Source organism: Scyliorhinus canicula, chromosome 7, assembly GCF_902713615.1.
Source record: "Scyliorhinus canicula chromosome 7, sScyCan1.1, whole genome shotgun sequence".
In the NCBI taxonomy this organism is placed as follows: Eukaryota; Metazoa; Chordata; class Chondrichthyes; order Carcharhiniformes; family Scyliorhinidae; genus Scyliorhinus; species Scyliorhinus canicula.
Window position 1 is genome coordinate 187621407 of NC_052152.1, and position 13849 is coordinate 187635255.

A 13849-nucleotide genomic window follows, 5' to 3' on the forward strand; every position below is an offset into this window, starting at 1 on the left:
GAAACCCACGCAGACACGGGGAGAACGTGCAGACTGCAGACAGACAGTGATCCAAACCGGGAATCGAACCTGGGATCCTGGCGCTGTGAAGCGACTGTGCTAATCACTGTGCTGCCCTAAACCTCTTGGGAAATTTCAAAGTATTAAACTATCTAAAATTTGGCCCAAATTTTCAGCAAAATATCTCCCTTAGTCTCATAAATTTAAGTGTTCTGTCACGCGAAGAATGGGAAGAATTCTGAAAAGTGCACTTGTAAAATGGGATAGAGAGTGTCTCCAGCCAAGGGTTTTACTGGAGCAGGGAGAGTCTGAGCTGATGCTAAACTCAAAAGTAGTAAGGCATTCCGTGTAGTACTTATTACTTCTCAGGTGCCCAACAACATCTATTGTTGTCTTTTTATGCAGTGCAAATCCAGGGATCAGTGATAACAAGTCCTGCTCTCAGTCCTCCAATGTATCTGAATGCTGGGGCAGAGAGGGGAGTCAATGCACCAGGAAAGTCAGTGCATCGCCCAGCAACAACTGGACACGAAATCGAATTAAACAGGCAGGGTACAAATTCCTGAAATCAGACAGATCAAAGGGAAAAGCAATTCTTCGCTTGGGAAACTTATTTATACAAAGGTTTGTTCTAACACCTATTCGCCTCCAGGCAAGACATACATACTAGTCAACTGCTCACCTGGACCACTGTTTTAACAGTCGATTCCTCCACTATAGTGGTACAGATCAATTCATCCGGATCAGGGAGGGCATTGGCGTATATTTCTCCCATGGTGAATATCATGGGGGTGGCCAGCAGGAAGGACAGGATCCAGATGATGGAGATCAGCTTCTTGGTGCGGCTGGTCGACATCAAGCTTTTGGCTTTGAAGGGGTGGCAGATGGCCAGGTAGCGCTCGACGCTCAGGCTGGCGATGTTGAAGGCGGTGGCATAGGTGCAGGCGTCCCGGAGGAAGTAGTAGCCCCGGCACACGGCGTCGCCGAAGGCCCAGGGGTGGTGCACCCAGATGAAGTTGTACAGCTCGATAGGCATACACAGGAGCAGGATGAGGAGGTCGGAGAGAGCCAGGCTCGCCAGGTGGTAGTGCACGGTGCTCTGCAAGTTCTGCAGCGACTTCTTCCTCACCAGAGTGTGCACCGTGATGAAGTTTCCCAGCGAGCCCAGGACGAAGAGGCTGATGTAGATCAGGGTGACGGCCACTTTGGAATACACGTCCGTGTTCACATCCAGATCGCTGTCGGCGCCTTGCGCCTGCACATTGGTCAGGTTGTTGGTCGGGAAATCATCCGATTGCACATTGCCACCGTGCAGCCCAGTCGAAGCATCGCTCCGCTCAAAACTGGAGTTCAGGATAAGGCTCATTTTTACCAGTCTGTCTGTGTGTGATTTACTTGGCGTTGCTTCGGGAGAAACCTTGGACAAGACTGAGCGCTCAGTGTGAGCCCGGTCTCTGAGATGCACGGATTGTTGTGAAGTGAATGAAGCAGCGCTTTATATATCTGACCCCCCCCCCCCCCCCCACACACTGACAGACAGAAATACCCCCCCCCCCCCCGCCCCACACACACACAGGTACACGCAAACAGGCAGACAGAAACACCCACACACACAGACAGACTTACAGAAACACACACAGACAGAAACACACAGGTACACACAGACAGACAGAAACACCCACACACACAGGCAGACAGACTTACAGAAACAGACAGAAACACACACAGACAGAAACACACAGGTACACACAGACAGACAGACAGAAACACCCACACACAGGCAGACAGACTCATAGAGACAGACACAGACAGAAACACACAGGTACACACAGACAGACAGAAACACCCACACACAGGCAGACAGACTCATAGAGACAGACAGACACACAGGCAGAAACACATAGACACACACACAGGTACAGAGACACACACACATGCACAAACACAGGTGCAGACAGACAGATACACACACAGACACACACACAGAAACACAGACACACACAAAAACACAGGCACACAGATTGAAACACACAGACACACAAGAAGAAACACAGACACACAGATATGAACACAGACAGGAACACACACAGACAGGAACACACACACAGATAGAAACACACATACACACAGAAACACTGACAGAAACACACAGGCACACAGATAGAAACACACACAGTCACAGACAGAAGCAGAGACACAGCGAAACACACACAGAGACACAGATAGAAACACAGAGACACAGATAGAAACACAGACACAGAAACACTCACACACATAGAAATACAGACACAGAGATAAAAACAGACAGAAGCAGAGATGGAAAGACAGACAAAAACACACAGATCGAAACAGACAGACAGAAATACAGACAGAAACACACACACAGACAGAAACACAGTCACAGGCAGAAATACACGCAGACACACAGATAGAAACACACAGACACACACAGAAGCATACAGACAGAAACACAGACACAATTAGAAAGACAGACACAGACAGGTACCTTTCCTCCCAAAGTGACACACTGTTGGGAAGGGGACCGAAACAGAAGAAATGGGAAAATTGATAAGATTCAGTTGTATTTTTTCTTGCTGCCAATGAATTTACTGAATTGAATCTCTGTTGCACGCACAATAACGGAGTTCGCCGGAGACAAGTGACAACATTCACAAAACACAGGAATGAAATGTGGTCCGGGAGGAGAATCTGCCAAGTTTTCGGGGCTTTTGGTTTTTCATTCCCGAGGGTGGTTAACCATTTAGGTTTAATGTGCCCATCTCTCTCAGCTCCTAAACCCAATCAACAGCGACCCGCGGGTGTCAGTTTGCGGCTTCATTAGACAGCCTGGATGGAGTGAGAGAAAATGCAATCTTCCGTCTCTGGTTATTCACCAGCAATTTTCTGTTTTAAAAAACAAATAACTCACATTTCCGACATCCGCAATATTTTTGCTATTTGTTCATATAATCCGCACCCCCCCCCCCCCCCCCCCCGCGCTTGACATTGTTTGATTGTTGTTACTATTTTGTTTGTTACAATGGACAGCGTTGTGAATTGTGGCTGAAGTAACTTCACACAGTCCATCCTCAGCTTCCCCAATGTCGGGAGCAGTTTCAACTTCGATCAGTTCACTTGTTGCAAGTTTAAAAAAAAATACAATCTGCCGGAAATACCCCAGATGTTGCAATTTGAACACTTTGGAAGAAAACGTGCACACTTAAACGGTGCACGGTGAAAATGCACGCTGTAAAAATATACACACAATGAAAATGTCCGGTGTAAAGATATACACACACTGTGAAAATGCGCACTGTAAAAATATACACACACTGAAAATGTGCACTAGTAAAATATACACACACTGAAAATGCATAGTAAAAACATACACACACTGTGAAAATGTGTATTGTCAAATAATACACACTGAAAATGTACACTAAAAATATACACACTGAAAATGTGAACTGGAAAAATATACACACACTGAAAATGTGCACTGTAAAAATATACAAACTGTGAAAATGTGAACTGTAAAAATATACACACTGTGAAAATGTGAACTGTAAAAATATACACACACTGAAAATGTGCACTGTAAAAATATACACACTGTGAAAATGTGCACTGTAAAATATACACACACGGAAAATGTGCACTGTAAATGTTTACACACTCTGAAAATACGCACTGTCAAAATAAACACACACTGAAAATGTGCAGTGTAAAAATATACACACTGATAATGTGTACTGCAAAAATTTAGACTGAAAATGTGCACTGTAAAAATATACACACACTGAAAATGTGCACTGTAAAAATATACACACTGAAAATGTGCAATGTAAAAATATACACACACTGAAAATGCACACTGTAAAAGTATACACATACTGTGAAAAAGCACACAGTAAACATATACACATACTGAAAATGTGCACTGTACAAATATACACACACTGTAAAAATGTGCACTCTCAAAATATACACACACTGTGAAAATGCACAGTAAATTATACACACACTGAAAATGCATACTGTAAAAATATACACACACTGAAAATGAGTACTGTAAAAATATACACACTGTGAAAATGTGCACTGTAAATGTTTACACACACTGTGAAAATGCACACTGTAAAAATATACACATTGTGAAAACGTGAACTGTAAGAATATACACACACTGAAAATACGCACTGTAAAAATATACACACACTGAAAATGTGCACTGTAAAAACATACACAGTGAAAATGCGCACTGTAAAAATATACACACACTGAAAAGGTGCACTGTAAGAATATACACACACTGAAAATGTGCACTGTAAAAGTATACACACTGTGCAAATGCGCACTGTAAAAATATACACATACTGAAAATGTGCACTGTAAAAATGCACACACACTGTGAAAATGTGCACTGTAAATGTTTACACAGGGGCTGGTTTAGCTCACTTGGCTAAATCACTGGCTTTTAAAGCAGACCAAGCAGGCCAGCAGCACGGTTCGATTCCTGTACTAGCCTCCCCGGACAGGCGCCAGAATGTGGCGACTAGGAGCTTTTCACAGTAGCTTCATTGAAGCCTACTTGTGACAATAAGCGATTTTCATTTTCATTTCACTATGAAAATGTGCACTGTAAAAATATACACACACTGAAAATGCATCTTTAAAAGTATACACACACTGTGAAAATTCACACTGAAAAATATACACATACTGAAAATGTGCACTGTAAAAATATACACACACTGTGAAAATATGCACTGTAAAAATATACACACACTGAAAATGCACACTTTAATAGTATACACACACTTTGTAAATTTGCACTGTAATAATATACACACATTGAAAATGTGCACTGTAAAAATATACACACACTGAAAATATGTGTGTAACATATACACACTGTAAATGTGCACTGTAAAATACACACATACTGAAAATGTGCACTGTGAAACTATACACACAGTGAAAATGTGCACTGTAAATGTTTACACACACTGTGAAAATGTGCACTGTAAAAATATACACACACTGAAAATTCACACTGAAAAATATACACACTGTGAAAATGTGCACTGTAAAAATATACACACACTGAAAATGCACACTTTAAAAGTATACACAGTGTGAAAATTTGCACTGAAAAATATACACACACTGAAAATATGCATTGTAAAAATATACATACACTGAAAATATGCACTGTAACATATACACACAGGAAATGTGCACTGTAAAATATACACATACTGAAAATGTGCACTGTAAAAATATACACACACTGTGAAAATGTGCACTGTAAATGTTTACGCACACTGAAAATGTGCACTGTAAAAATATACACACACTGAAAATGCACACTTTAATAGTATACACACACTTTGTAAATTTGCACTGTAATAATATACACACACTGAAAATGTGCACTGTAAAAATATACACACTGGAAATGTGCACTGTAAAATATGCACACTGGAAATGTGCACTGTAAAATATACACACACTGAAAATGCACACTGTAAAAATATCCACACACTGAAAATGTCCACTGTAAAATATACACACCCTGAAAATGCACACTATAAAAATATCCACACACTGAAAATGTGCACTGTAAAATATACACACTGGAAATGTGCACTGTAAAATATGCACACTGGAAATGTGCACTGTAAAATATACACACTGAAAATGAACACTGTAAAAATATACACACACTGAAAATGTCCACTGTAAAATATACACACACTGAAAATGCACACTGTAAAATATCCACACACTGAAAATGTGCACTGTAAAAATATCCACACACTGAAAATGTCCACTGTAAAATATACACACACTGAAAATGCACACTGTAAAAATATCCACACACTGAAAATGTGCACTGTAAACATATCCACACACTGAAAATGTCCACTGTAAAATATACACACACTGAAAATGTGCATTGTAAAAGTATGCACACTCTGTGAAAATGTGCACTGGAAATGAACAAAGTTGCTAGTTGTCATGTGAACACTTAAATGCACGTTCTGTTTTATGAGGATGATATCAGAACTGAAAAATTGTAACTACAGGACAGAGTGAACAAACAGGCTGGGGCTCTTTTCTCTTGAAATATGACTACGGAGTGTGACCTGATAGGGATTTGCAAAATGATGTAACTGTTGAATGGAATAAACCTCTTTTAGCTGCTTGTGCATCTGAGGCAATCTAAAACTAGGCACCAAATACAAAATTGTCACTGAGAAATGCAATAAGAAATTACAGAGAAGCTTATTTTTTGCTGCTAAGGGTGGTAAGAATGTGGAGTCAGTGGTTGAGGCATGGATGCGTTTGAAGAGAAGCTCGCTATGTATAAATAGGTGAACGAATATGTTGATAGGTTGAGATGGAGTAAAATGGGAAGAGGATTGCATAAACCATAAACACTTACGTAGACTTGCTGGGTGTGTTTCTGTAATATTCAAAAATAATAAATCATATGTTCAAATTATCAATCTATTTGAATGCCAGGCAATGGATGTTTCTCTTCCCTGTACCTAATTCTAGCTCCCACCAACTGGCCAGTGGACAAAAGTACCACCTGATAAAGAATAAAGTCACATAGTTCAAGTAGATTCCACCCTGAAACAATTGTCTGAGCTGGGTTAGCTGATCACAGGCCGGGTGCATTAAGTTTATTGCTGGGTATGTGTGGTGCAGGGAGTGGGGTTGGTGGTGAGGGGTTGGGGGTGAGGAGGACCATAATATTTCTCTGTGTTGTAAGAGTCCTTCCTCTTTATTTCCTTTATCCCCATTTTAAAAATTATTTTTGGTCCGTGGACCCATAATCAGTGTGTGCCTTTAAGCAGAAGCCTCAAACTGAATGGGGCTTCTATCAGGGCTGTATGTTCCAGGTTTTGTATTTGGTAGAGGAGAAAATAGACTCCTTGGCAGCGAGTGAATCTTGGGAACCAGTTTTGGAGGAAGTCGGATCGATTGGCTAACTGGCAACCCAGTGTGCTGGCCGGGGATAATGTTCTGCCTGACAACAATCAGTGATCGGTTCCTGTGTGATGCTTTCTAAGAGAACAGGGCGGAAGTGTTTAGTGTTGGAAGGAGAAGGGACACACGCTCTCTCTCTCTCTCTTTCTTGCTGAACTGAGGATTGTTTTATTCTTCTAAAATCGGTGAAATGCGTGGCACATCTTTGCTGTAAACTTGAAATGATCCCGAATCTACAGAGAAAGTACACAACCTTGCCAGAGAAAACCACCACAAAGCTAGAAGGACGAAGTACCAAAACAAAAGCCTGAACTTCAGAAAGACATTGACTGGAAGTCATCCCAGTGTATCAAAGTTCCTTAATCCTTTTAATTTATTAATATTTTCTTTACCTTTCAACCACCCGATCCCCGATGTATTGCCTGTCTGTCTCTGTATATATGTGTGTAGAGAGTGGGAGTAGTTAGGAAGGAGGCTTGGAAAAGAGGTGTAAGATTTTCTCTCTAATTAATTATAATACTGCACATAATAAAAGGTGACTTGTGTTAAAGTTACAAACCTGGGGCGGGATTCTCCCCTACCCGGCGGAGCGGGGGGTCCCGGCGGGATGGAGTGGCATGAACCACTCCGGCGTCGGGCCGCCCCAAAGGTGCGGAGGTCTCCGCACCTTATGGGGCCAAGCCCTAACATTGAGGGGCTAGGCCTGCGCCGGAGTGGTTGGCGCCCCGCCGGACGGGTCTGAAGGGACTTTGCTGGCTGGCGGAAGTCCGCGCATGCGCCAGAGTGCCAGCGGCTGCTGACGTCATCCCTGCGCATGCGCAGGGGAGAGGGTCACTTCCCCCTCCTCCATGGTGAAGACTATGGCGAAGGCGGAAGGAAAAGAGTGTTCCCACGGCACAGGCCTGCCTGACAATTGGTGGGCCCCGATCGTGGGCCAGGCCACCATGGGGGCACCCCAGGGGGCCAGATCGGCCCGCGCCCCCCCCCCCCCCCAGGATTCCGGGGCCGCCCGCGCCACCTGGTCCCGCAGGTAAGGTAGGTGGTTTGATCCACGCCGGTGGGAGAGGCATGACAGCGGTGGGACTTCGGCCCATCACGGGCCGGAGAATCACCGGGGGCGGCCCGCCGACCGGTGCGGCGCGATTACCGCCCCGCTGAATCTTTGGTGCCGGAGACTTCGGGACACGGAGGGGGCGGGATTGATGCCGGCCCCCGGCGATTCTCCGACCCGGCCGGGGGGGGGGGGGGGGGGGTCATAGAATCCCGCCCCTGGTTACTGCAGTTTATTGGGCTCAGCCAAGGACCTCGGATATTTTAAGTATAATGTAATTTCAGTTGTGTTGCAACTCCGGGTCAAGGGGACTGGAATTGACTGTGCACCAGGGTGCCATGACAGTTTTGTGTCTGCCCAATTCTATGCCGTTGAGAGCAGTCTTGAAATATGCACTGTAGTTCTTTTCAATGCCAATGCTTTCAAAAGGAAAAGAAAATCAGGCTGAGTTCCCACAACTGGGCCGGGATTCTCCCCTACCCGGCGGGGCAGGGGTCCCGGCGTGTTGGAGTGGCGTGAACCACTCCAGCGTTGGGCCCCCCCAAAGTTGCGGAATTCTCCGCATCTTTAGGGGCCAAGCCCTCACATTGAGGGGCTAGGACCGTGTCGGAGTAGTTTCCACTCCGCCAGCTGGCGTGAACGGCCTTTGGCGCCATGCCAGCCAGGGCCGAATGGACTTCGCCGGCCTGCGTAAGTCCGTGCATACGCCGGAGCGTCAGCAGCTGCTGGCGTCATACCGGCGCATGGGCTGGGGAGGGGGTCTCTTCCGCCTCCGCCATGGTGTACGCCATGGTGGAGGTGGAAGAAAAAGAGTGCCCCCATGGCACAGGCCCGCCCGCCGATCGGTGGACCCCGATCGCGGGTCAGGTCACCATGGGGGCACCCCCCGGGGTCAGATCGCACCGTGCCACCCCCCCAGGACTGCGGAGCCCGCCCGCGCCGCCAATCCCGCCGCTCAGGTAGGTGGTTTAAACCACGCCAGAGGGAGAGGCCTGTCAACGGCGGGACTTCGGCCCATCACGGGCCAGAGAATCGCCGCGGGGGGCCTGCCGACCGGCGCGGTGCAATTCCCACCCCCGCCGAATCTCGGGGGACGTAGAATTCGGAACACGGCGGGGGCAGGATTGACGCCCCTGGTCCATATTCAACAAGTCATATTGGAAAATATGTACATGTGCACCTTGGGTGCGGGCTGGATTAGAAATTGCTGCAGTAGCTTTCAAAAATCAAATATGTTTCCAATGCCTGCTATCTCGTCTCACAGAGGGTGAATGGTTACTGGCTGAGGCATTTTTGGTATACTTGAAATTTTGTCTAATTGAGTCTCTGAGGAAGAGTGGCACAGAATTGTGGAAATGAGCATTATGCAAGCTTCTATTTTTGGCGATGCAATTTATTTTTCTTCTGTAGATAACTTATTTACACTGTGACATTGTAATATAGCCTCTTTGCATTATCAGTAACAATGTCTGTCATTCTTCATTTAACATGCAACAGAAATTTCCTCAGTTTAAGGTAAATTCATTGATCTGCTTATCTCATTAAATAATCCAATGATCTAATAGTGGCATGATTTCCTTTCTCTCGGATGGATGCTACATTGATGCATTTTGTAAAGACCTCCAAAGCAGCAAACCATTCCTAGCCAGAGCACCCAAAGGTATTTCTTCTAGTTGATAAAATGACCTAAATCACACTTGAAATAATTCCTCGTATCATGTTACATTTATTTCCACAAACTTTCTTTAATCAGGCTAATAGTTCTTTTAGAAATGTCAACGAACTAAATACGACAGAGTAGAATTTAAACAAACGTTCTTAAACTATGTGTGAGCAATACTTTCTCAGGAAGGTATTCAAACAGCCCAAAACAGGATTAACTTCATCTGCACCGTTCTTCTCGCGGCACAAAATGGTTGCATTACTGAAGACACATTTGCACCAGTCGAATTTCTCATCATGCAGTTGGAGTGTCAATTACTTGGTCTGTTTAAACAAGTACCAAAACAATCTCCTCAGAGTGTTAATGGATGTTTTTTTTTGGAATGGAATTGGACCAGTGACAATGCTGGGTGCTGCCACGCACATTGATGAACCGGGCTTCTCTCCGGAGTATTTAGTGTAATTGCATCAGGTTTATACAACAAAATATTTAAGAGAGAGATTTGTCTCAAGCTTATACAACCATCAACATTTACACAGATATAGAAATTGGAAATATAAATGATATCAGAAGCTGCCGCCTCTCTGCCAAGCTAGAAATTTAAAGGTCCTTTTGCAAGTCCAAACATAAAATAAAACCTCTCTATTAAATATAACTGAAAGGCAATGTAATTCAATTTTTTTATTTAAGGAGAAAAAGAGCACAATTCACAATGAAATGTAAATATAGATTGGAGCATTTAATCCTTTGTTAATCCATTCATTACATATGAAGGTGAAAAAAATTCTGAATTTGTGCTGTTTGGCAAGAACAAGCCAGAGATATTTATGTTTAGAAGATCAAAGAAATGTGTGCAGTTTTTCTCTACAGGGGCAGCATTTCCCCTATCCGGCGTAGGGGAGTGGCACCAACCACTCCGGCGTCGGGCCTCCCCAAAGGTGCGGAATTCTCCGCACCTTTGGGGGCTAGGCCCGCTCCGGAGCAGTTGGCACCACGACGACTGCCGCCAAAACCGGCACCAGCGGCCTTTCAGGCCCGCCGCCCGGCGCCGGGGCTGGCCAAAAGGCCTTCGCCGGTTCGCGCATGCGCCGGTGGTGACGTCAGCGTCAGCTGCCGCTGACGTCACCATCGCCGCATGCGCGCAAGGGGATTCTCTTCCGCTTCCGCCATGGCGGAGGCCGTGGCGGCGGCAGAGGAGAAAGAGTGTCCCCACGGCATTAGCCCGGATCGAGGGGCCCCGATCGCGGGCCTGGCCACCGTGGGGGCACCCCCTGGGGTCCGATCGCCCCGCGCCCCCCCAGCACCCCGGGGGCCCACTCGCTCCGCCGATCCCGCCGCCGATCCCGCCGCCACCAGAGGTGGTTCAAACCTCGGCGGCGGGAGAGGCCTCCCAGCGGCGGGACTTCGGCCCATCGCGGGCCGGAGAATCGCTGCAGGGGCCTCGCTGATTGACGCGGACATCACGCCAATTGGCGGGGCTTGATTCCCGTCCCCGCCAATTCCGGGGTGGCGGAGAATCTCTGCCACGGCGGGGGCGGGATTTTCGGTGGCTCAGGCGATTCTCCGACCCTGCTGGGGGTCGGAGAATTTTGCCCCAGATCACTTGAGATTATTTCAGTGACATTCTTGTTTACTTTAGTAATTCCAATAAACTATAACATCCACTGAAGCAAATATTTATTGTGTAGGTGACCAAGAGTATCCAATAGCAAGTCCTTAAATATTGTTGCTTAGACACTTAAAGCCCCCAGCTGTAAAAGCCTGCAAATTTTCTACTGACAACATAGCTGGAAGCATCTGGCTATGAGTATTGGATTGGAATGAGCAGATGGAAATGCTTTCCGGGAACTGAAATATTAACAATTTACCGGCAGAGTTAGAATACTGTGAAAGATGTTCTTCACTCAAATGTTCTTCACCCAGCATCAGTTGACCATCCGGAATTACCCTCGAGAAGGTGGTGATGAGACACCTTCCTGAGGCACTGCAGTCCATGTGGTGTAGGTACACCCACAGTGCTGTTAGGGAGGGAGTTCCAGGAATTTGACTCAGTGGCAGTGAAAGAACAGCAGCACATTTCTGAGTCAGGATGGTGTGTGGTTTGGAGGAGAGATTCTTGGTGGTGGCATTCCTGTGCATCTGCTGCCCTTGTCCTCTGGGTAGCAGAAGTCATGGGTTTGGAAGGTTCTGCTGAAGGAGCCATGGTGAGTTCCTGCAATGCATCTTGTAGATGCTGCACACGGCTGGCACAGGGATTAGTGGGGGAGTGGTTCAATGTCGATGGTGGTCTATGGGGTGCCAATCGAATGGGCTGCTTTGTCCTGGATGCTGTCAAGTTTCCCGAATGTCATTAGAGATGCATCCATCCATGCAAGTGGTTAATGTTCCATCACACTCCTGACTTGTGCCTTGTTTATTTGAACAGGCTTTGGGGAGCCAGGTGGTGAGTTACTTACAACAGGATTTCCAAACTCTGACCTGTTTTCTGGAGGCATAGTATTCATATGGCTGGGTCCAATTCAGTTTCTGATAATCTCCAGGATGTTGATAGTGGGGTTTGCAGCAATGGCAATTCCATTGAATGTCAAGGGGAGGTGGTTAGATTCTCGTTGGAGATTGTCTGGCACTTGAATATTGCTTGCCACTTATGAACCCAAGCCTGGATGTTGTCTGGAGGTGTGGGAACGGTCGCGTTTTACACCTGAGAAAATGGTGTAAAATGACCACCGACTCCCCGTTTTGCTGGGGGCTAGCATGCCAGCAGCGCAGAGCAGCCAGCTCTAGCTGCCGATACATCCCGATACGGTCCGTGGACGCACATAGGCAGGATGGCAGCCTGTTGAGGCCGTGCCGTGCTGCATGGTGGAGCCCGCTCAGGAACCTGGCCTGTGAAAAACTGCCCCCCCTTTGGCCAGCTAGCGCGCCCCCCCCACAGTACCCCCAGCCCCAAATAATTCCCCCCCCCCCCCCCCCCCCCCCGCCTGCAGATCAGGCCCCCCCCCCCCCCCCGACTGGGCGGCTGGGGGCCCAGCCCAGCATCCGAGGTCCCGAATGATGGGACCACACGCGACCGATGCCGTCGGCAACTCGGCTGGTGGGGGGGGGGGGGGGGGGCATCGGATGGCGGGACTCAGGCAAAAGCCGCACCGCCCCCGATTTGGTCAGGAATGGTGATTCTCCAGCCGATCACCGAATACGATTCCATTTAAAGCTAGTTCACATCCAATAGAATGTCACAGTCCATGATTCAGTACACTGCTCATTACATGGCGTATTTCTGCCCAAATGCCACAAATTGGCATAAAAAGGATGAATTAATGCTCCCGGTTTACCGATGGCAAAGCTATGATCACAGAGAAAGAGCATCAGAAGTAGGTTTAAAACATTCTGAATGACATAGTCGTGTGACTGCGATGCTACAGTGAGAATATAAATCATAGGGTGAATGTTGCCATTCCCCGGCAGTATATTTGAAGGCAGGAGGCGCATAAATAAATAGTAGGTGGCCAAGCCATCAACATTTGCCCACCCTGACATGTCCTCCATATTATGGGAAATGGGTAAGGATCACCACATTTCAGGTGAGGGGCAAAGTTGAGAAGGCAGGGCCTTGAAGAATAACCTCAGCAGTACGAGAATTGAACCCATGCTGCTGGCTTCGCTCTGTATCACAAACCAGCTGTCTAGCCAAGTGAGCTAAACTGGCTTTTGACAAGAATGCCACAGATTATGAGATGGCTAAAAATGATTATCCTCAGTGCTTATGAGTTCGTGACTGAAGCTTATAGACAGAAATTTTGAACCCTATGGAAAAGGCCTGAACAAACATACATTAAGTTTGAGAGTGTCAAACGACTTGCCTTTGACCACTGAGTGCAAGCGTTTAAATTAGAGACCACCTATGAAAGTGACAGAGAGGTAATTCTCATCAAAGAATTTAAAAAACTAAACCCCTGGACTGGATCCTCTGATTCTGGGGCTATATCCCCACGCCGGTGTGGGAACGGTCGCGTTTTACACCTGAGAAAATGGTGTAAAACGACCACCGACTCCCTGTTGTGCTGGGGGCTAGCATGCCAGCAGCGTAGAGCACCCAGCTCTAGCTGCCGATACGGCCCGGAGAATTGCCGGGT

At 46.5% G+C, this 13849-nt stretch overlaps 1 protein-coding gene across 3 annotated transcripts in view; it reads right to left on the reverse strand.

The window, feature by feature from the left end:
- ntsr1 (neurotensin receptor 1 (high affinity)) overlaps positions 1-1453 on the reverse strand; it is a 107398-nt gene extending 105945 nt beyond the window's left edge. For all 3 annotated transcript variants that reach the window (XM_038803498.1, XM_038803497.1, XM_038803496.1), the window contains exon 1: positions 683-1453. In XM_038803498.1, coding sequence (XP_038659426.1) covers positions 683-1366 — 684 coding nt within the window. In that variant the 5' untranslated portion in view covers positions 1367-1453. The remainder of the gene's footprint in view (positions 1-682) is intronic.
- Between the last annotated feature and the right edge of the window lie 12396 nt (positions 1454-13849).